The 23,767-nt window shown below is 38.5% G+C and overlaps 1 protein-coding gene across 1 annotated transcript in view; it reads left to right on the top strand.

Moving 5' to 3' along the window:
* mgat4d.L (alpha-1,3-mannosyl-glycoprotein 4-beta-N-acetylglucosaminyltransferase D L homeolog) overlaps positions 1–20,737 on the top strand; it is a 64,562-nt gene extending 43,825 nt beyond the window's left edge. The window contains exons 8-15 of the mRNA XM_018231673.2: positions 7,871–7,985; positions 9,440–9,570; positions 9,785–9,892; positions 11,634–11,827; positions 14,108–14,186; positions 15,234–15,291; positions 15,537–15,649; positions 20,289–20,737. Coding sequence (XP_018087162.1) covers positions 7,871–7,985; positions 9,440–9,570; positions 9,785–9,892; positions 11,634–11,827; positions 14,108–14,186; positions 15,234–15,291; positions 15,537–15,649; positions 20,289–20,309 — 819 coding nt within the window. The 3' untranslated portion in view covers positions 20,310–20,737. The remainder of the gene's footprint in view (positions 1–7,870; positions 7,986–9,439; positions 9,571–9,784; positions 9,893–11,633; positions 11,828–14,107; positions 14,187–15,233; positions 15,292–15,536; positions 15,650–20,288) is intronic.
* Positions 20,738–23,767: the final 3,030 nt, after the last annotated feature.

Raw genomic sequence — 23,767 nt, forward strand, 5'->3', positions numbered from 1 at the left:
CACCATATACCTTGGCATTAAGTTCCACTTTTTTTTTTCACGTAATTGCCCTTAACAATGAAATGTTAATGTGAGGTAACCTGTTGTTTCATTTGGGTTTTCTTTGGCTGCTTTTTGCTTAATCAATACAGCATTTGAATAGATTAGAGATAGTCGCTCTGCTTTCCCTACTCTCTGCTCACACAATCAGTCAGGTCCTCAGGGGACTTAGGTTGTCTCTCAGGACCCTAGCCAAGCATTTGGAAAATAGTAAGGCTGAAAGATGAGCATAAAAGCTAGCAACTCTATCCATCTCTACCCAAGAGACATTTAGACATTATCTCTTCTGGCTACAACCAAAGATACTTTTAAAGCAACTTAGAAAGAGAAGCGCTTTGTTCTTGATTATCAGTGCAAAGGGGAAAAATTGTTCACAGTTGTAATAAAACATTATGAGTTCTTAAAGGAAAACTATATCCCCAAAATGAACACTTAAGCAACAGATAGTTTATATCAAATTGAATGACATATTAAAGAATATTACCAAACTGGAATATATATTTACATAAATATTGCCCTTTTACATCTCTTGCTTTGAACCACCATTTCGGGACTCTATCTGTGCTGCCTCAGAGATCACCTGACCAGAAATACTACAACACTAACTGTAACAGGAAGAAGTGAGGAAGCAAAGGGCAGAACTCTGTCTGTTAATTGGCTCATGTGACCTTACATGTGGTTTGTATGTGTGCACAGTGAATCTTACGATCTCAGGGGGCGGCCCTTATTTTTTAAAATGGCAATTTTCTATTTATGATTACCCAATGGCACATACTACTAAAAAAGTATATTATTATGATAATGGTTCATTTACATGAAGCAGAGTTTTACACATGAGCTGTTTTACTCAGTATCTTTTAATAGAGACCTACATTGTTTGGGGGGTATAGTTTTCCTTTAAAGGAACAGTTCAGTGTAAAAATAAAAACTGGGTAAACAGGCTGTGAAAAATAAAAAAATGTTTCTAATTTAGTTAGTTAGCCAATAATTTAATGTATAAAGGCTGGAGTGACTGGATGTCTAACATAATAGTCACAACACTACTTCCTGCTTTTCAGCTCTCTAACTCTGAGTCAGTGACTTTAATGGGGGCCACATGGGACATAACCCCCTGAAGTCTAGAAATGTATCAGAAATGTATGGTTTTATTTGCCTTATAAGAATGCTCTGAGCCAACGTACATAAAGCTAGTCAAAGGGTAATGGCACTCTGGGCTTTCTGTGTGCAGAAAAAACCTGGTGGGCCCCGCCGACCCAGACACACCTGAAATCATGGGCACTTTCCCCCTGACCTTCCCTCCTGATTGTAGCCACAGAGGAGGGTGGTGTTGCAGCATCGGTGGAGGAACTCATGACTGAGGTGGAACATAATATATAAATATATATATATGTTTAAGCATAACAATTCGCCAATGGAATAACTCACCTCAAGTCAAATAGGTGGCCCAGGTGCTCCTGTCTCAGGCCCTCAGCCCAAGAGAGCGGACAAACCATATGTAGATAAACAAATGTTGGAGCCAGGCACTCGAGTAGGTCACGCATAGATCAGACTGATGATAGGTAAAAATGAGAAACTTTTAATTACATAAACGCGTTAAGCGTGAGATGTTTCTATAAATAAAAGTTTCTAATTTTTACCTATTATCAGTCTGATCTATGCGTGACCTACTCGAGTGCCTGGCTCCAACATTTGTTTATCTCCCTGATGTGGAACCCCCAGTGGGCACCGGACCCCACAGTCTGATGATGAGCGCAGTGCCAGTCATTGTGCAGACTCCTGCAGTGTCGGACTGGCCCACCTGGATACCAGCAAAACTCCCGGTGGGCCCAGGTGTCAGGGGGCCTGTGTTCTGCTAAAGATTTGGCCTATTTCATGGCCATTTCCTATTTCTTTGAGAATAAAGATGCTAAATAGATGGAATAATAGATTATCATGTGTAAAGAAAAGAGACTAGGAGAATAGAGGTTGAGTGAGGAGAAGAATGATAATAATACTGAGAGTGGGCCCCTGGTCTATGGTTCTTTGGTGGGCCCCTGGTCTAAGGTTTTTGGGTGGGCCCCTGGTGTCCGACACTAGACTCCTGGAGCGAATATCACAAGAAAATGCATACTTTCATATCAAATCCATGTGTCTACACACAGGCCGACCCTGTGCCTGTTAGTGCAGACACTGAAGAGTGGATGGGAGCACATTGCCTTCTCTCCACCTGCAAAGAAAATGCAGACTGAGAGAAGCAGAGGCACAGTGCCATTACCCTAAGGATTCAATTCAATGTCCATATTCTAGTCCAGAACTGCTGTTTCCTTTTATTCTGCTTTTAGTGTATTTACCAGTAACAAGTAACCAGTAACAAATTCATAATGGAATTGTAATTACTTTGCAATTTGTGTTCATGACTCATTACACATTGAGCAGCATGTAAATTTGCACAAGAGTTACTTGTTTTTATAATTTATGCTGGTGGCTATGAGAGCAAGCCAGACATTAACTCTTTAATGCCTATGTTTCACTGCTTCCAGGACTGGCCACAGCCTTAGCAGAAATGAATTAATTTAAAAATTCTTATATTCTATCCATACACATATGAACGGCAGCATCTATTACACACCATTGTACCCAAAGTGCAGGATACTGTGTTTAAATATAATTATGAGTGAGCACTATGAAATCATAGGGTAAGGTCACACTGGGCGATTCGGGGAGATTCAGTTACCTGGCGACTAATCGCCTCATCTTTGTGGCACCAATCTCCCCGAACGTCTTCCCTCTCTTGCGCTGGCTAAAATTAAAAATTGCCGGCGCTAAGCACACGCAGTGATTAGTTTTCCGAAAGTCGCCCGAAGTTTCCTCGTGAGGCAACTTCGGAAAACGAATTGCCGTTTGTGCTTAGCACCAGCAATTTTTTATTTTAGCCAGTGCAAGAGAGAGGGAAGGTGTTTGGGGAGATTGGTCGCAACAAAGACAAGGTGATTAGTCGCCAGGCGACTAAGGGGCAGATTCACTAAAGGGCGAAGTGACTAACTCTGGCGAAAATTCACCAGCGTGACGTCATTTCGGCACTTCGCCAATTTACTAACGGTAGCTGGTGTAAATTCGCTGGCGTAATTTCGCCAAGGAGATAGATTCTGGCGCAACTTCGCACTCTAACGCCAGGCGAATTTACGGTCTGGCGAAAGAGCGTTACTACGCAAATTCACTAAGTTTTTGATTTTACTGACCTCAGACCAGGCGAAGTGCAATAGAGTAGATAGTTCCTCAAAAAAAAGTTTAACATTTTTCTAAGTCCCAAAAAACGCTGGCATTTTTTCCTATTTAAAGGGTGATAGACTGAAAAAGATCGTAATTTTTTTTTTAGGGTATCCTCCTTCCCCCCTTCATTTGATAACATATGGCACCTAAACTATACTGTGGGCACAGGTGTAGGGCATTATAACAACTTTTATATAATTTTATTAAGGTTTCCTGGCCTTGTGTAGTGTAATGTATTTGCTGCAGCATATATGGCCATTGTACTTTAACTGCACGCCGTATGCTAATTAGCCAACACTAGCATAATTTCGCTGGCGTAATTTCGCCAGCGTTCGGTATCCTGTGCACAACTTCGGATCTTCGTGAATTAGCATTGTCCAGGCGAATTTACGCCTGCCGAAGTGTTGCGATGTGCGCAAAGCCATTGCTGGCGAATTTTCGCCTGTTAGTGAATTTGCCCCTAAATCTCCCCAAATCGCCCAGTGTGACCTTACCCTTCTTATGCTGTATTCTATGCTGTACTTGCGTTATTCTGAATCTGATCTTTGTTTTGTCTTCTCGTTAGTGCAAATATATTTAAACATTTGCGCACTAGTGTGAAGACAGTTCAAAGACGAATCTAAGAAAAACTATAAAATGTAAACACCATCAGCAGCACTATTCTGTTGTCATCCGTCATAAACTGACATAGAAATCATTCACCAGAAGTCTGCCACTGTTTAAAAATAAACATCATTTACATTAATAGCACTGTTGCATCAGAGCCGCAGAAATTCCCTGCCAGATACGATTGTGCACCTGATTCTGTTATTTAGTCACGTATATACCGATCCTTTATTTGCTTGTGTTTATGCAGCTGTACTGCCTTTACCTTTATTCACATATAGTTTAACCTGTACATACCCAAAAAGCATAGATGCTTTTGCTTTTTTTTTACCCGTGTTTGTTTTTCTGAGTAGCGTTAAATTGTTACATGTGATCTCTTGACATGAGGTATATAACATTTGACACCCTTTTGCTTACTTTTTTGTCAGGCTGACTTTATTACCCCTTGTTAGTCTTGTTTATTGAAAGCCTTTTGTCATGAATACATTATAGTGCACCTGTGTCAGAATGTACGTTCCACATGAATACTCTTTAAAAAAAAAAAAAAGCCATAATAAAGATCTGGGCTGTACTCTTTTAAGAAATCCATCAAGTAACTTTAATCTTAACTACTTAAAATATAGAACCCTTTACATTTAACTTAAACCTCGGTTAAAGAACCAGGGACACTACACAGTGAAAATATACTTTTCCACAATAAGAAATTGTATGTGTTCATCCAGACCCTACAAATAAATTATTTCTTGGCAACAAATGTGCTATTTTGTTAGTTATATTACAAAGGTTTTCATTCTGTAAGAGGCCATGAATGGCATTTGAGCCCTTTTTATATTCCTGTTTATGAAGTAAACTCATTCTATTCTAAACAGCTTATCAGTTATTTGCTGTGTAAATATGTGCTTTTTTTTTTTTTTTTTGCCATATTTAACGTGAATGGCTGCCACAAAGTCTACACAGCAGCAGGCCCGGATTTAAAAACTGTGCTACGCTAGGCCACTGGCTGCTCACACCACTTGGACTGGGCGGGTGGGAGATTTAAATACCCAGTGCAGCTGCGACCCAGGCCTAGGGCCTTCACAGCAGCTTATTTATATGAACTATAGTAATGTTTTTAAAACAAACACACCTGTTTTACCAATGTACTGTAACAGTATGTTAAATGTAAAGGCATAAAAGATCATTTTTCTGGTGTTAGGTAATAAGTGCATGAGAGTACAAAGTACATTAAGGGAATTTTGTCATGATTTTTATGGTGTAGTTTTTATTTCTAAATTACACAGTTTACATTGAAAACAATTCACAGCAAGTGTATTTTTTTTTTAAAGTTGTAATATTGGTGTTTAGGCAGCAATCTTGGGTCATTTTGCCTGGTTGTGTGCTTTCAGAAAGAGCCAGCACTTTAGGATGGAACTGCTTTTTGACTGTCTGTTTTTTCTTCTACTCATTGTAACTGAATGTGTCTCAGTGGAACCTGGATTTTACTATTGAGTGCTGTTCTTAGATCTACCAGGCAGCTGTTATCTTGTGCTAGGGAGTTATCTGGCTACCTTTCCATTGTTCTGCTGATGGGCTGCTGGGGGGGGGGGGTGATATCACTCCAACTTGCAGTAAAGAGTGACTGAAGTTTATCAGAGTACAAGTCACATGACTGGGGGCAGCTGGGAAACTAACAGATTTCAAAATTAAACATAAATTAATCTGTTTGCTCTTTTGAGAAATGTATTTCAGTGCAGTATTCTACTGGAGCAACAGTGTCCTCCTGATGGCGGCCATATTGTTTTAATGGTATTTTATACCATGACTCTAGGATAGCAGGACCGCCATCAGAAATCACAGGGCCCCATACGACAAAATTTCATGGGCCCCCTGGGCTGCGCCCACCGCAAGCCCCACCTACAGGTCCACTCTCCCCACCCCACAGGTCCGCCTTCCCCACCACACAGTAAAAAAACAAAAAACATATTGGTGGCTAGGGTTCCCACATGTTAATAAAAAATAAAAAGATATTGGTGGTCAGGGCCCCCATAAAAAAAATTGTGGGCAGGGCCCCCCCATTAAAAAATATTGGTGGCTAGGACCCCACATGAGAATAAAAATTGGTGGCCAAAATTGGTGGCCAGCCCCCCCACATTAAAAGAAAATTGGTGGCCAGGGCCCCTTAAACGTCTATACCTTCCCGAAGTCAGCAGCTCTCAGAAAGATGGGGGGCCCGGCTAATCAAGTAAGTGTGGCGTTGCCGGGCCCCCCTTACCCTCGGGGCCCCGTACAACTCTCCCCCCTGTCCCCCCCTGATGGCTGCCCTGAGGATAGGGCACTGAACAATCCCTGGTAGGGACATTAGCTAACCCTGTTAGTAAAGACAAGAGTGGCATGCTAGATAAATCAAAGTCACATCTGAACAATGTTGAGGTGTGACCACATCACACCCATTATACTGACATATCTGATTCTCTACTGCAGGTAAAACAAATGTTAAAAATGTTGATTAATTGCTCTGGGTTACTATACTGACGTAAATTTGCTAGTGCTGGCAAATTGAACCCATTGACATTTTAAAGCATAAGGAAATAAGGAAGTTCTGGGTCAATTCACAAATAGAACAGTTGTGTTATTCAACTTCATGTTGTTTGATAAGCACAGTAGTCAGTTTGCAGGTTATACATGACCTTTAATCTTTCTGATTTAAACAAGGTTACTTATAGATGTGTTATTTAGAGAGCTGGCTACTCAAACAGTGGAGGGGTTTCACAATTTTCCCCAACTAGTTTATAAAATATCCTGAGGAGGGACTGTTTAGGTGTTGTACTTTCATGAATTTCAAATACATTTGTTGCAGTGATACAAGACAATACGGTGGATTTGTTATTTGAAGATTTAGGAAGTGACAATACCAGCCTGTTACTCATTGCTTGTTTTCTAGTATTTTTGCTACTTCTTTTTCATCCCTTTAGACTTTCTGTGGCAAAATTATTAATTAGCATTCAAAAGATGTATACATACATAATACTTATTAGCTGCAACCAGTATCTGAAAAGTACAGTGTAACCATATACATTTTATATAATATAAGACAATGGTTCCCTTATGGTGGGACCAGCTTTTCCTGGGGGGGTGGGGGGAAGCCAGTTAGAGTAAAATTTTGGAAGAATACCTATATGCTATCCTGGATACACCTGAAAGCCTAGCTTGAAGGTAAATTAGGGTTAGACTTGAGGTGAAAACGTATTTGATGTCTTGGCAGTCTCATAACTCAGGGAGGCACATTTATCAAGGGTCAAATTTTGAATTCATGGGAGTCTTTTTAAACTCCCCTAAACTCCCATAAAGTTGAAGTTCGAGTAATCGAAATGAATTAATAAAATCTGAGTTTTTAAAAACTTGGACGAATTTAAACGACCCGAAAATTTTAATAGAATTCGCAGACATCTCCAAATTGATCCCTGGACCTCTCCCATTGACTTAAACAGCAATTTGGCAGGTTTTAGGTGGTGCATTGGAATTCTTAAAGGGCCCGAGTATGATAAATCCTGAAAATCTAATTATTATTGTTTTTTTTTTAAAGCAAATCAGATTTGGATAACTCAGCCAAAATTATAAAAAGGTTTTATTATGCAATCCAGATTATAAGCATATTTTAAGTTGTTTGAAATGTCTTTCTTATATAAAAAGGTAATTTAAATTCAACAATAAGTAGAAGATGCATTGTGTGTCCCTTAGGGTTTTAAAATGTCTTGAGATGTTTCTGTATCCATAACCAGCGGGATATCACAAAATATAAGTGATATACCCCAATATGCTGGCATTTTCCATTTTGTCGACTCTTTGTCATAGTTTACATGACAATATTTCTGTTAGTTCTCTGCAGGGGAAGAGGTGTAACTTACAGTCGAATATGGGTTCTGGTGTTTAAGTATATTTGAAGAAAATATGTGTTCTATAATTAATATATTTTTTAAAATGTTTCTTTCTCTTTTAGTTAGAAGATGATATTGTCGCAAAACCTCAGTTTTTTCAGTATCTGAAAAGCTTTGCAACTCAGCAAACATCTGATGACTGGTTAATACTTGAATTCTCTCAGCTTGGCTTTATTGGTAAGTGCTGACATATGCAGTTTAAAAAAATGTGGCATACAATAACAAAGTTTTTTCGCTGTTTTCTCATTGTAGAGCTGCAAGTTTTGTGCTATTTTCCCCTTTGTACTACTGCGCTAAATGCATGCCCTACATAGTTATACGGCATGTCAGTTTCAGTGTGCATGCTTGTGAACTAACATCACATACTGTATATGAGTGTTGAAAGAGAGACTGGGAGTTTCCGCAAGCCCCATACTAGTCAGAGGTATAACTGGTTTTGTATAATAAAGAATGAAATGTGCTCAGACAAAGAAAGGGAAAACATTGTGAAAAGATACATGCAAACAGGAGGAAAGCATAATGTTTTTGGTAAAAGAAATGAGGTAGAAGTTGGCGTGCAAACAAGGGTAGACTTACTGAGGAGAGGGAAGGGTTAAACCATTCTATTAAAACAGAGGTAGAAAATATAGGGAGGGTGCATAAAATGCACATCTGTAAACCTGGTCCCCAGCAAAGCTCTCCAGACACTCTGTCTCCAAGTCAGAATAGAACTTTGCAGGCAGGGTTGGGCCATGCTCTGCATTATGTCTCATTAGGCAAGTTATTCAGCAGCTTTCAAGGAAAGGCCACCCTGTCTGTATCTGCTTTGTTCTATTACTGAAAGCAAGGTACAATGTAATGATGTCATTACCGCAGCAATATTACATTACCCTTACCAGGCAAAAGGACATGTGTGAGAATAAATACTGTAATGGCAGGAAGCGTAAAATGTTTACTGCACATTTTGTGCCATAGTACCTAATGGAAACAGTGTGCATATATATACAAGTACATTTGCTTATTAGAAAGGCCATTTACTGACATTATTGCCAGTATCTAGAACTGGGTCGAAGACTTCCTAATTTTTCAGTCAGTGTGCCACCTCTGCCTTTCTACCTTCCGTTTATTTTTTGCCCCAGTTATTTTTCCTTCCTTTTTTTCAGTTCCTAAATTTTTATTTTATTTGTATTTTATGTGTTTAAGGGACAATTTTTTATTGTTACACACTGCCATGCATCCCTATATTACATATACATGTGGTTCTCACCTATTTTATGACACCTTAAATCAGATGTTAAAAAAACAGAATTTTTCTGCATCTTTCCATTCATTTGACTTTACATTTTCTTTATAACTACTCCACTATGCTGCAAGAAATACTATATATTATTGTATGTAGCCATTGGTAGGTGGATGGGGAACAAGTATCTGCGATGTCAACAATTAAGTTGCAGCCAGTAAGGGTTATTGTAACCATGTACCAGGGCAGGCATTGCTTACATGTTTGAAATATGTGCTGGTCTATGGTACCATCCCAAAAGACTGGCAAATTTCTTAGCTAATTTCTTAGGTAATTTAGGCAGTGTTCCCAGACTGTAACAAGAAAATCCATCTAAAACTTAATCACATTGCAAAGGGTTTTTGTTTTTCAGGTAAGATGTTCCGATCCAAAGATCTGCCCTTTCTAACTGAGTTCTTTCTAATGTTCTACAAAGATAAACCTATAGACTGGCTTCTTGATCATTTTCTGTGGGTCAAAGTATGCAATCCTGAAAAAGATGCTGTAAGTTTATGCTTCTATTTCTACTACTGTGTATGGCATAAAAGTAGACACTGACAAGTGCATGGGCTGCTGTGAGATTGGTATCCAATCCTGATCTACTATAATGTAATAAAGCCAATGTGTGATTTTGTAATTGTTAAAGCAACTGTCTGATAAATCTTGTCACCTGCCCTCCAATTTACAATGTAATGTTTATATTGTTATTACAATGCAGAAACACTGTGACCGTCAAAAGTCAAACCTCCGCATTCGATATCGTCCATCCCTGTTTCAGCACATAGGTACTCACTCCTCTCTCTCAGGAAAAATCCAGAACCTAAAGGTGAGATGCTTTTCTACATAAGATCGCAGTTTTATGGGATCATTGAGGTCTTTTCCCTTGAAATCGAAATGAAGGTGGCATACATAAACACCTATAAAATCCTACAAAAACTTAGCAGGTACATCAGCAGATGAGGATGTGACGAGGAGCCACAGCTCATGGTCACTTCCTGTTGTTCTGATTGTATTAGATTGCTTGTAAGATTGTACTAGACACATGTTCAGGGATTGGGTAAGTTTGAAATTTGTTGATACACCATCTTGGCGAGTGCATGATGCATCGGCAGATATACAGCATATTTATTGAGCCTGAAATAAAAACAAGGTATATATCGAGCCATATATTAATTTTGAGAAAGTTACCATCAACTTTTTCTTCTTGACCAGGGAAATATATTTACTATAGCATCCTTGAGAGACTCAAGCTGGCCATACATAGTCAGTCACTGGCTGCTAACTCAGCTTATTGACCAAAAAGCCGAAAGTTATGGTCTGACTGACCAGAGATAAGCAACATAATTGCATACTCATTTTTATACTCTGTGAATCCTAACACTAAAGTGGTGGTGTTTTTTTCACAGGTATGTCAGGTTATGTGGGTCATATTTCACATAGAGCCGCATGGTTAGCAAATATTTCTTGGCTTCATACACAATGCCAAAGTCTATTAACACCATGATATAAGCAATGCGCTCCTACCCAAAACAGATATTATTAACGGTTCATATTTTATTGCAATATTATCCTGTATTTATCTTACTGAACCACAGATGGATCCTTTAATCAGATACATATTGAGCCCCATTGCCCAGAGAGATTATTAGCAAAATGTTCATGGTACATTTACATGGAGATTTTATAACTGCCATTGCCTCCAAGTCGTCTATGGCTGAACTAGCTTTTTCATATGCAAATATTGCACTGGTAAGTACTGCCCCAGGGAGCCATATGAGTTGTGGAGTCATCTATATAACCTAAACATTAGGAAATGTGCCATGTTTTATTACTGTTTTTTATTGTAGGAAGACATTTCACAAAATTATAAAAGGGTTTATGGAGTCTAACTGTAAACAGCATTGGGATCCAATTTGGGGTCGCAACCCATATGTTAAGAATCGCTTCAATAGCCATATTGGAGCCAATTCAAGACACCATGACCCCATTAAAGGAATTGTTCAGTGTAACAATAACTGGATAAACAGATACACTGTGCAAAATAAAAATAGTTTTTCAATATACTGTAGTTAGTTAGCCTAAAATGTAATCTGTAAGGGCTGTAGTGAAAGGATGTTCAACGTAATTGCCGGAAAACAACTTCCTCCTTTACATCTCTCTGTCAAACCTGTTACCAGCCAGTAACCAATCAGTGACTTGGAGGGGGCAGACACGTTATACATTTGTTTTGTTATTTTGCTTCTGAAGCTGACCTCATGCTAGGAAGCAAACTAACTGACTTTGTCGCTGACTAACTAAGAGGTTAGCGAGCTGCAAAGGAGAAAATGGTATTCTGGCTATTATGTTAGACATCCAGTCTCTCCAACCTATATAGATTACATTTTTGGCTAACTAACTATATTGAAAACATTTTTTAATTTGCACAATCTATCTGTGTACCCTGTTTCCTTTTTATGCTGAGCTGTTTAAGTGGTGCAGTGAAAAACGATGAACTGGAATATTAGGGAAGTTAATATTTGTGTACAATTGGCCTGTGAATTTATAAGGAAATACATCTTGCTTCACAGGATAAAGATTTTGATAAAAAACTGCTTTACAAAGCTCATCCAAACCCATCAGCAAAAGTGAGCACAAGCCTAAAGATTTACCAGCAGTACAACCTTGAGAAAGCCTACATGGGTCAGGAATGCTTCTGGGCCTTCTCTCCTGTGGCTGGTGATTTTATTTTGTTTGAATTTGCAGAACCTTTGCCAGTAAAAGGGTGAGTATATATTTTTTCATAAACATCAGGGTACTATGGGAATTTTAGTTGTTTACTTTTGGAAAATTCCCCTATTTTAAATGAACCCAGTCGATAGTCATGTTATGCAGTAATGGTTTCCTTAATGCACAATATGTGGTTCAGCATCCTGTAATCATTTCAAAATGCTTTGTATTAATGTAATGTCCCACTTTAATATATACACTTTGGAGGGTGCATCAGGGGTCACCTAGAGAGCATTTGTTGCTAATTAATGACCACAACAATGTAAGAATGTTCTGCTGCAAAGATTGCCTGCCGATACGCCATGTCTAGCTGCTTTTGCTTCATGGAGACTTTTATATACAGCTCGTGCTTTTTCTATATTAGGACAATAATTTGCTTTTAAGGGGAGAAGGTTATTGTAAAAGAATTTTTATTATGCAACACTATCTTGGCTAAAGCAGGCCTTCCCAACTAGTTAAGATAGAACATAGGAATCTCTCACCCAGGATGGGCCTTTGCTAAGTGAAAGAGGAAGGTGAAGGTGTTGTGGAGCTATGCCTCTCTTGCTGTTGGGTAAAAATAAAGATAGAAGACACCAGAGGTTTTTGCACCATTATACTCGTGCAATAAGGTAGTATTTGTAAGATGCTGATGTCAGATACAGTCATAGGTAGAACAGGGTTCAGTGAAACCCTTGTGGAGACGACCTGGTAGGATTAAGTTTCTAGCCAGTGTGGTCTTGATACCCTACAGCAGAAATGGATCAGGGAGAAGACTACAGCCTGAATGCCGCTTTGGTACTTTGGTCCCTTCACTTTAGACTAACAGAGCAGGGAGATTTGCCTCAAGCTGCTCTTTCTAGTTCTTCCTAACTATCTTACATTCCCAGAACGTGCTATAACAGTAGCTAGTGCTGTAACTGGCTAAACCTCATTCACAAAATCCTTGTTCCTGCCTTTCAGTAGAAGAAATGTCCCTCTAGGGCCAAACAGCTTTACTGGGACTCGTTGAACCCAGGGCTCCCAGATACATCCATCTGAGTTAGCAGAGGCCAAAGAGGAAGTGCCACCCCTTTCTAGTCACTGTAGTGAAGTGTGACAGGAAATGGCCACTATCTCTAAAAACCCTAGAGGCTATTAACCGCATGGATCTCTACAATTATAATCCTTGATTTGTATAGTTCCAAGATATTGTGCAGCACTTTACCCTTAGTAGAGCTTACAGTCTAAGCTGGCCATAGATGCAAAGATCTGATCATACGAATACAATGATTCATATGACTTTCGGGACCGTGTGTGGAGAGTCCCGACATTTTTCATCCAGTGCAGATCAGTCGTTTGGTCGATTGGACAGGTTAAAAGATTTCTGTCGGCTGCGGGTAATATCTCTGCGTGTATTGCCGATCGGACGATTTTCAGTGAGAGACTGTCACTAGTTTTGGTCGGACATAACTTTCGAAAGATTGCTGTATGGGGCAGAACATCAGCTGATCTGTTCTCTTACTACTTTATTTGGTCGTAATGGTTAGTGGCAGGTCGAGAGATGGGGAAGTCCGATCGTACGTTGATTCGTACAATCGGATCTTTGCGTCTGTGGCCAGCTTAAGTCCCTATAATATTCACGCACATAAAATATGTTCCATTACCTCTGGGAGAACCTGGACTGGCACTTATATAACAGTGTAACAAACTGTAACCCACAGCACCTTAATGCTCCTCTGAATTATGTCTGTATGTTACCCTCCCATTTAGACTGTAAGCCCTACGAAGTAGGGTCCTCTAGCCTGTTGTTTCCTTGACACTGAGCACTTAATCTGTATTGTAAATATATTTTTTATGTATGTATTTATATATACATACATACATTTTATCAGGAGCCAGTTGACTGCATGCATGATAAAACATTAAACATAATATAATTCGTTTTAAGGCAAACCTAGAGACTCGGTCTGTCTGCAGCTTTTATCGGCCTGTGTATGGGGGGCCTTAAGAACAAGGTAGTGTCTCAGGAAAGCCAGTCACATTGCGGCTTATTCACTGCTGCTAATGCCACTTTCTGAAAAGCTGTAGGGACAAAATACCAGCTGTTCTGAGCACAGTGCTGCTCTGTACTAATCACTGGCTCTGCTTGTGTTAATTTGATTACCACACGCTTCCCTGTCTAAATAGAGACTCTTCCTGTTTCTCTTGGGGCACTGGAGATCCCTGAGAGCTACGCTATGTAAAGCTGTTGAATAACCTTGTATAATGCTTTTTGCTCCAGTGTTGAGACTTTCAACTGTTATGTTTTTGACAGGTACCTGTTTAAAAGTGGGAATATAGAACACCCTGGTGATAAACTGTTCAACACCACAGTTGAAGTTTTACCGGCGAAGGTTTGTAAACCCTATCATTGTATTTCAGTCATTCTTGTATAGGTGTAATTTCCCCGAATCTTCTCGTCTGTTTCTGCCCTAAAGAATTTATAGTCTTAGACAGATGCCATCAAAGACTATCACCTTTTGGACCATACGAATCTGATAACAAAACAAACTTGTGCTGGGATATTGTCATTGTGACTTTTGGAGAAACTTGTTAAAAATGTTGGCAAAACTTAAAGGGATCCTGTCATCGGAAAACATGTTTTTTTCAAAACACAATAGTGCTACTCCAGCAGAATTCTGCACTGAAATCCATTTCTCAAAAGAGCAAACAGATTTTTTTATATTCAATTTTGAAATCTGTCATGGGGCTAGACATTTTGTCAATTTCCCAGCTGCCCCCAGTCATGTGACGTGTGCCTGCACTTTAGGAGAGAAATGCTTTCTGGCAGGCTGCTGTTTTTCCCTTCTCAATGTAACTGAATGTGTCTCAGTGGGACATGGGTTTTTACTATTGAGTGCTGTTCTTAGATCTACCAGGCAGCTGTTATCTTGTGTTAGGGAGCTGCTATCTGGTTACCTTCCCATTGTTCTTTTGTTTGGCTGCTGGGGGGAAAAGGGGAGGGGGGGATATCATTCTAACTTGCAGTACAACAGTAAAGAGTGATTGAAGTTTATTAGAGCACAAGTCACATGACTTGGGGCAGCTGGGAAATTGACAATATGTCTAGCCCCATGTCAGATTTCAAAATTGAATATAAAAAAATCTGTTTGCTCTTTTGAGAAATAGATTTCAGTGCAGAATTCTGCTGGAGCAGCACTATTAACTGATTCATTTTGAAAAAAAAAAAATTTCCCATGACAGTATCCCTTTAATTCATTCATGTATTTACATGACTTATTTGCCATATAATTAAACTTGACATTTGTCTTTCAGACTTGTATCTCAATCTCTCTCTCCCTTTTTTAAATAGATACTTTACATGTTAATAGATTTTTTTTCCATTCCATTTTCCGTTGACCATTTAAAATATTGATCAATTATTTTGTTTTGTTGGACAGAATATTAGCAAAGCGACAGCTGATTTTCCAATAATTGAAGATGGCTATTTACAGATAGGTAAAGTCTTTATTTTTCTTAAATCAAAATAACGGCAGTATAATTGAATTCTTATATGTAGTCTGCTTGTTAGATGTTGCCTGTAATTTAATGGGAAGACATTGTTAAACTGTTAAAAGTAAGGGATTATCCGTATAAACGTGTATATATACAACAATCTTCAATATTCAAAACCCTAATTTAATAAACATGACTATTTTAATATGGGAGCTATGATTGTCACCATATATTTTTTTTCTTCTCAGGCAAGTTTGTCAGTGGAGTAGCTGAAGGAGTTATAAGCCCTTCAATAGGAAAAATCAAAGCAGTTCGTTTAAAGATTCTCTCGGAATCTCCAGTGTGGGCGTTGCTCAGTGAGGTATGCCATTGTCTGTAATTTCATATACAGTTCTGATGCTAGAACTTGTATTTCATTTATTTGAAAGTATCCTAATCCAAAATAAATTAAAGGAAATGTGAGACCTTTTTTTTTATTGGCAATCTTTCTTAAAGGGGTTGTTCACCTTCCAACACTTCATTTCAGTTGGTTTCAGATAGTTTACCAGAAATAAAGATTTTTTCCAATTACAGGTATGGGATCCTTTATCCAGAAAGCTCCGAATTACAGAAAGGCCTTCTCCCATAGATGCCATTTTAGCTAAATAATCTAATTTTTTTTAAATGATTCCCTTTTTCTCTGTAATAATAAAAACAGTACCATGTACTTGATCCAAACTAAAATATAATTAATCCTTATTGGCAGCAAAACCAACCTATTGGGTTTATTTCATGTTTACATGATTTTCTAGTATACTTAAGGTATAAAGATCCAAACTACAGAAAGATCCGTTATCCAGAAAGCTTTAGGTCCCGCGCATTCTGGATAACAGGTCCCATACCTAAACTTTCTATTTTCTGTGTGTGACTGTTTTTCTAATATTTAAGCGTCATTTTTCACCTTCTAAAGCAGCTCGGGGGGGGTCGCCGACCCTGTTAACTGTCCTTAATTGATACATTTAGTTGATACATTTTTTAGCTTTGTCCCTGTTGAGCAAATTCCCTGAGTTTCATTACAGGCAGCTGTTAGAATTGATACAATATTAAAAACGGTAAAAAATGGAAGGGAGTTGAGAAAAGTCTATTTCTGGTGAACGATCTGAAAACAATTGAACTGAAAAAAGTGTTTGGAAGGTGAACTCTTTAAAATATTTAATCATACTGGTCACTGGTACAGTAGTACTTAAAGTATTGCTTTTCCAGCTGCCAAAAAGTTCAGTGAATATGCAGACAACTTCTCCAGTGAGACTGCATATGAGCTTCTGAGAACAGAGCAACTTTCATCCAGCACAGATATATAGATGTCCTTCGGGTCTAGAACCAGGTCTCCTTTGGTGATCGGAACCTAGACTTAATACTTTGAAATTATACAAATACAATTTAGCCTATGAATGTAAAACATTCTAACATTCTAAACACTCTAAGAAAAATGTATACGTTTTGCTTAAGACATTGTAAATGGTTTTATGATGATTTCAGTTCTGAAGATTAGGCAGTTACTTGGAACATAACATATTTTTTATAACAACCCAAAATTTGCACTGTATCCTCTCAGAACATACAGGGATTTCTTGGGTATTATAAATGTACAGGTACTATATGCTATATTATGGTACAGGACCGGACTGAGAATTAAAATAGGCCCTGGCATTTCAGGTACACAAAGGCCCAATCAGAACACACAGAGGCCCAAACAGCCCCCACCAGCCCACTAAATACTGACTTTCTATGGCACATTATAGCAGCCCCTCTGGCATTTTCCAGAACCCACAGATTGCCAGTCCGGGCCTGTTATGGTATGATAATATAGTTCAGTTGCCATTTATAGATATAGTATGAAGTAATAAAATAACTGGCCCCTGTCCAGATATACTTTGAAAGTCGAAAGAAAAGAAGAAAGAAGTAGTTTACAGCTTCTGAATGTACCCTGCCCCCTCAGTCAAAAAAAAATAAAAAATCCACATTAGGCACTAGTAGGGCATCACCCTCCTTTCAAGAAACAATAGATGGCTGTTCTTAAACATTTTCTGGGGAGAAGCATAGAAAGAAATACAAAGAAGGAACTCATGCTTCTTACATTCCTAGCAGCACAACCCAGTTTACTTCCAAAAGGTCATTTTTTTTTTTTAATTTTGCAGATTTATTGGCAAGAGAGTGGTGCTGCTTTTGTGGCTCTTGCTATTTGTTTAATGTATTGAAAAGGAAATCTGAGCTAACAAGTATTGTCATACGGTGGAACAATCAAGGATTTATTCTGTGATGTTAGCAATACGCAATTTTCCTGTAACTTAAGAACAGCAGCAAACAATGCTGAAAGCTATCTATCTTCTAACCCATTTTATTCTCCCTATTGTATACCATTCTTTGTATAAGTTTATGTTTATCTTTTTCCATAGATCTCCGATGGATCAGGTGAAAGTGCAGTTCAATGTCTACCATTTGTCTTACAAAAATACAGGGCAGATGTTCTCTGGACAAAAGCAACCATTGCAGTCCAGCATTTCTTTAGACACTCAATAGCTCATTACTAGGTTATAGATTTAAAAAACATTCTATAGTGTGTTTTCAGGCTGAAAAGCAGCAGTAGTGGTAATTTTGGATTTTCCAATTATTCATTGATACAGTTATATGGTGATATGACTGAAGATTTTCATTCATGCAGTTCATGGTATATCTAGTATAGGTAAATCTAAAACAACTGGATTAGTGGAAGAGTTTATATGCCGAGAACGTCCCACACCAGTCAGTTGAACTGAAGAAGCTGCTCGGATGAGTAGTGAAACATCTTCAATGATTCCTCAGCAAGTCCAGTTGTTTTAGATTTACCTATACTAGATATAGTTATATGGCGATGTTCAGCCAGATATCCAGGGAACCAAATGCAGCCCTAAAAAGCGAAAAGGAGCACAGGAGGCAACCCTATATTTTTTTTCAGTTGTTCCCCATTCATGGGAGGAAGCAAATTGGTTCATTTTCCAGCCAACTAAAAAGCACCCTGTGTGCCATCAGCCTTACAGCATTATTATTAATAACAACATGGTTCTATTCTGGTATGCTTGTGTCTGGAAGTTTCACCATAGTTTATCCTAGCAAAAGGAAACTAAAATGGTATGGGTTGTGAATGAAGTGGTTTTCTTCTTCTTTTATACTATACTTACAGTACTAGCCCAGATGTGTAAACAGCCATGTAGGACATGTACTGGAACATAGTGATGCGCCGCTTCACATACTACTTTAGGGCTGAAGGTGTCAATAGACATACGGACGTGCCAGTACAGTAAACTAGATGCCAGTATGTGTCTATTGCTAACACCTTCAGCACACAGGCAGCAGTATAGACCAAGTGGCAGATCATTTCACTAATGTGCCCAAATATTACAGCTATGGGATTCCTTGTTTAAATGAGTTAAATGATGTTAATGGTTCAAAGAATGTCAGGCTGAATTGTTGGCCCCCACACCTCACCAAATCTGGCCCTCATTGCAAAAAGTTTGGAGCTCACTCTATTAAAATCACCAGACATCATGTCTCTCTACATGCAGACTTTATGCAAAAATCAGTTATTTTGTTTGTACTGAAATCAGTTGCTTGAGTGAGCTCTAATACATCTGCTAGGAAAGGAAGGCCCCCGCTATAAGATATATTGGATCTAACAGTCAATGAATATCTGACACCCAACTCCTGCATGAAGACAGAATGAAGAGAAACATATAGAGATAGTGAACATAAACTTGATTATTTCAGAAAAGATGCAGAATATTTAATTGATTGTATTTACAGTGTGCTTATTTCAGTGTGCTTATTTTCATTTTTGCCATAGTTTCCCTTTAAAGCAGAAAGGCAGGCTGAGTAGGAGGCAGGAACAGGAAGCGTGAGTATGGCATGAGAGAGAAAGCAGAGGAAGGAATGAGAACCATACACTGGATAAAAATTGGATCTCCACTGCACACACTGAATGATGCAGACATAACAGGCCCTTTGCTCTTTCTCGAGCACATAGCATTAACTCTTCTCTACCTTTTTCAGGTTTCTAATTGTGTTTCCTTTATTCCCATCTGTGTGAAATGTAGAAAACAGTTAGTTTAGGACTTTGTGATGGGGTCAGAAAAATGACCGAGGCCAAACTTATTGCCACGGGAAGCTTTTATTATATGAAGCGGGAATTTGCACAGTGTAAATGGGTGAGCACACAGTCTGAGCTGTAAACAGCATGGGGATAGAGACAATCCTCCTGCAGACAGTCTATATCCACTGTACTGCTCTGTATTCTTAAACTCCTTGTACTAGCAAAAATGCAACAAACAGGACACACAGGACATCACTGCCTCCCACGCAGAATTAGTCCTCAATGTGACTGTTCAGAAGCAACAATGGTTGCTGTGATATCTGTTTGTATAAAATATTTCCCATAGACATCAGGTAACTGGCACCTAGTGGGCAAAAACAGTGCTTTCATGCTATATTAATCAATAACATTATCCCCCATTTGTAATTTAAGGCACTAAAGTTTGACCAGGAGCAGTAACCCATAGCAACCAATAAGATGTTTGCATCCAAACAGGTGACCAGTAAATGCAACCTGCTGATTAGTTGCTATGGGTTACAGCCCCTGGGCAAACTTAGTGCCTTTTATTACATAACCCCTTAAGTCTCTTAAACATGGGAATACCAGAGTTTTTTTGTTTTTCAAGAAGAAGAAGAAGAAAAGTTTTTAGGGCTCTGGTTGTTGGGCCCTTTAGATCAGGTTCTCTGGTGGGTCCCTGATGTCCCAGTCTTACAATGGTTGCAAGGTTATCCAGAAGTATTTATGAAATATTATCTAGTGGGAAGCATTCATTGAATAGTAGAGAGTAAAGGCTGTTCATATGAATACCCTTTGTTTAGGAATGTAATACTGTAACACGTTGCTTGTTTTCAGTCTGATATGTTATATCTTATATGGTGTTTTGATCTTTTTGCAGATCTTCATCAAGATGGATTAAAAGAAGCGATTACTACTGCAAAAAAGATTTGAAACAAACATTTCACACACTGGTGCTGTGCAGAATAATTCAACGAACATTTGTCACTTATCAACCACCAAAAAAAAATGAAGGAAAGGATACAAAGCTTCTATTTTTATTCTTAAAATACTTTATAAATGATTAAATGAAGATAATTTTTCTTTAAGGTGGAATTTTTATACAGTTTTGGTTGGAATATTTTTCAAAACAGACTCACAGGACAGTATAATGTGACCAAAGATCAGACAAGTCTGATAGAATTGTACAATTTATGGGAATTTGTTTTTTTACATTTTTTTGGCAATTGAGAAACACAACTTTGCGGGGAATTTTATTTTTTAATTTTTGTTTGGAGTGGTTGTCATAGTGTCATTGTTATATGTTTTATTTAAGACGTATGGATATAATAAGATTGTTATCCTGTGGCTCACTGGGAATTGTGGTTCAGCAGCAGCAGCTGACAAGCCATGGGAGGAGTATTCCTGTTCTACTGATATGTTTACGTGTGAAACGGCTGGGACCTTAGTGGCATTAACTTTCACTAATTAGGTTTGTTTGTTTTATCTTGAGTGGAGGCACTTTTGGTAGTTGCTCAGTCTCTGCCCAGAACGTACCTAATAAAAATTCGCTATCCCAGGAGGGGGCCAGTTACGACCACAAGGTTGAGGGCCATAGGCAATGGGGCTCCTACATTCATGCAACATCTTTTCTCCTAAAACTCAATGGGAGTCATTAATATATACTGGACTAATTTGCATCTGAGCAGTAACTCATGGCAACCAATCAGATGATTGCTTTTAGTGCTCAACCTGCAGCTGACTGAAAAAAGCTCATCACTGATGGGTTACTGCCCAGGTGCAAATTTGCCCAGTGTTTATAAACGACCCCAATGTGTAGCACACACTGAAAACCAAGGATATAAATGGGGGTAGATAAGGGCATTCCTTATGCAAACAGCTGGGATTAGAGCATTACAGGGTGTATTTTGCACAGACATTAGATACGGGCACTTTTATTTATACTTGTGCAGTTTTACTTGGGAAAATGGTGACAAACCATTGGAGGAAATTACTAGTTGATGTCTCTTAGAAGTGTTCAGCTTGTGGAGCATCAGAGGGAATGTAGACTTGAGGTGATTGATAAATGTGATGCAAGACATTCCTTCCTTTCGTCAACACTGAGAACTGGTTTGTAGAGTTTCCTCCCAAGGCCACTTCCCATGAAAGCACCCCCTGGATATTTATTTCCAGTGCTGAATCTTATATAGTCTATATTAAGTTAGTTTGTACTGGCATACAGAGATTTTATTTCTGCCATGTGTAACTGTTCAGTTCTAAAGCTAAAGGCTTGTAAATCTGGCACAAAACATGTCCTAACTAATATTTGTATATTCGGGTTACCATGTTTTAGTTAAACGTTTACCAGTTTATTTTTTAACCCCCTGAAGCTGTAAGATTGTTACCCCTGTGATACACCAAGTATATCCTTCCAAAGAGTTTTTTTTTTCCTTTGGAGGAAGAGAGCCATTTTTAGCCCTGTACTAATTAAATTATCTGAACTGCAATTGAAACATTTAATTTTTTGGGCATAGATTCTATATCCCTGTTCCAAAGCTGCATGTATTTACTCTAACATCACTTGAATTGTGCCTTATGTTATCAATATAGCCTAAATCAGGGGGTTCACTCTGCCTCCTTATATGCTATCTGACTGCATCTCAAATTCTCTCTAAACAAAACAAATGCTTCCAGGGAAGGGCCAGGAAATGAAGTGTAGCAACTTGAGGCTCAACATCCCTGGGTTATAATATTAGCAAGGATTATAGTTTACATACTGCTTGTGAACACAGGGTATCCAATTATCTGCCAGCACCAAACAGTATCTGCAACAGAGTCAGCCTGTAAATTGATGCAAGGACAAGATTCTTAAAGGATACGCAAACCTTTAAAATAATTGAATGTAAAATTGACGAGAGTGCTATTCTATGTACTTTTGTAATTCATATTCATTATTTATTTTCTTTTTATTCCAAGGTATTAAGGAATACATGTGCTGTTAATATGAATGGATTTTGTTACAACATTGCCACCTGCTGGTCAGTTTCTGCCCAGTCTGACCAACAAGTAGTCAAGGAAGTTGTCAGGAGAAAGAAAGAGGCTGCTCTGATGTTCTTCTGCTTAGGGAAAAATTAGAAATCGTTCTCAAGCAGTAGAACATCTGGTGGGCAGACTGGGTAGAAACTGACCAGCAGGTGGCACTGTTGTAACAAAAATGTATTCATATTAACAACACATGTATCCATATCTTAGAATAAAAAGAAAATAAATAATGAATGTAAATTACAGAAATGCTTAGAATAGCACCCTCATCAATTTTACATTCCCTTATTTTAAAGATTTACTTATCCTTTAAGTAGGTCAAGTATATAGTACAGTGCACATGTAAGCCCTTCTGGCCTGTTACTTGTGTGTACAACTGCCATTCACCTGTTTAGCTTCATCTCACCATGGAGCACTGGGTGATCAGATCATCTAGGCAGGTGACCTAAGTAAAACTGTTATTGGGGTTGCTAGGCACTTTTACACTTTAATGTATTCTGATCAAACATCAATGAGAATGTAAATATTTTTTTTAAAAAAAAAGCTATTTATTTCCGACATCACTTTAATTTCTTTGTGTCTCAGATAAGAAAGCCACATTTCACAATGTTCTGATTGTGTGCAGTGAAGTGATTAAGGTGATGGTCTCTTCCAAACCCACTGATTGCACTTTATAATTGTTTGCTCATTGCTGCATCCAATTTCTATGATAAAGAATGCCTTACATGTTCTATAAGCTACATTGCTTCACGTTGCTGTAAGTTTGCCGGTTACCAATGCAGCCATTTGCATTCTGGGAATGAATGAATAAAAAGGAGACTCTCTGTTCCTTCTTTACACTGTCCGTTATGTTTTATTCAGAAATCTATGCTGTTTCTTTTAGAAATTTCTACTTTCTTTTGAAGATATTTAAATAAAACACTTTCAACTATACGGTGTTTCTCATCTTTAACATCACCTAATAAGAACAAAACAGGCAAGTCTGGCCAGCACACTCATTTGTAATAACTAGATGTGTTTGCTTTAACGACTTTCATAAAACATCACCTGCGTTCCGTTTTTATGCGTTCAGCCGCAGGGGAGCACAGGAGTAGACACATTCAGTTTTTTCAGTGGGGCTGTACTCACACAGGCGCATTTAGGCGCCGAACGCAGGTTGAGACGCAACATGCTGCATTTTTCCTAAGTTTGGCGCCTACATGCGCCTGTGTGAGTACAGCCCCATTGAAAAAAACTGAATGTATCTACTCCTGCGCTCCCCTGCGGCTGAACACATAAAAACGGAACGCAGGGGAGCACAGCTTCAAACGCTCGTCTGTAAGAGCCCTAAGAGTAAAG

The sequence above is a fragment of the Xenopus laevis genome, chromosome 1L, assembly GCF_017654675.1.
Source record: "Xenopus laevis strain J_2021 chromosome 1L, Xenopus_laevis_v10.1, whole genome shotgun sequence".
Lineage (NCBI taxonomy): Eukaryota > Metazoa > Chordata > Amphibia > Anura > Pipidae > Xenopus > Xenopus laevis.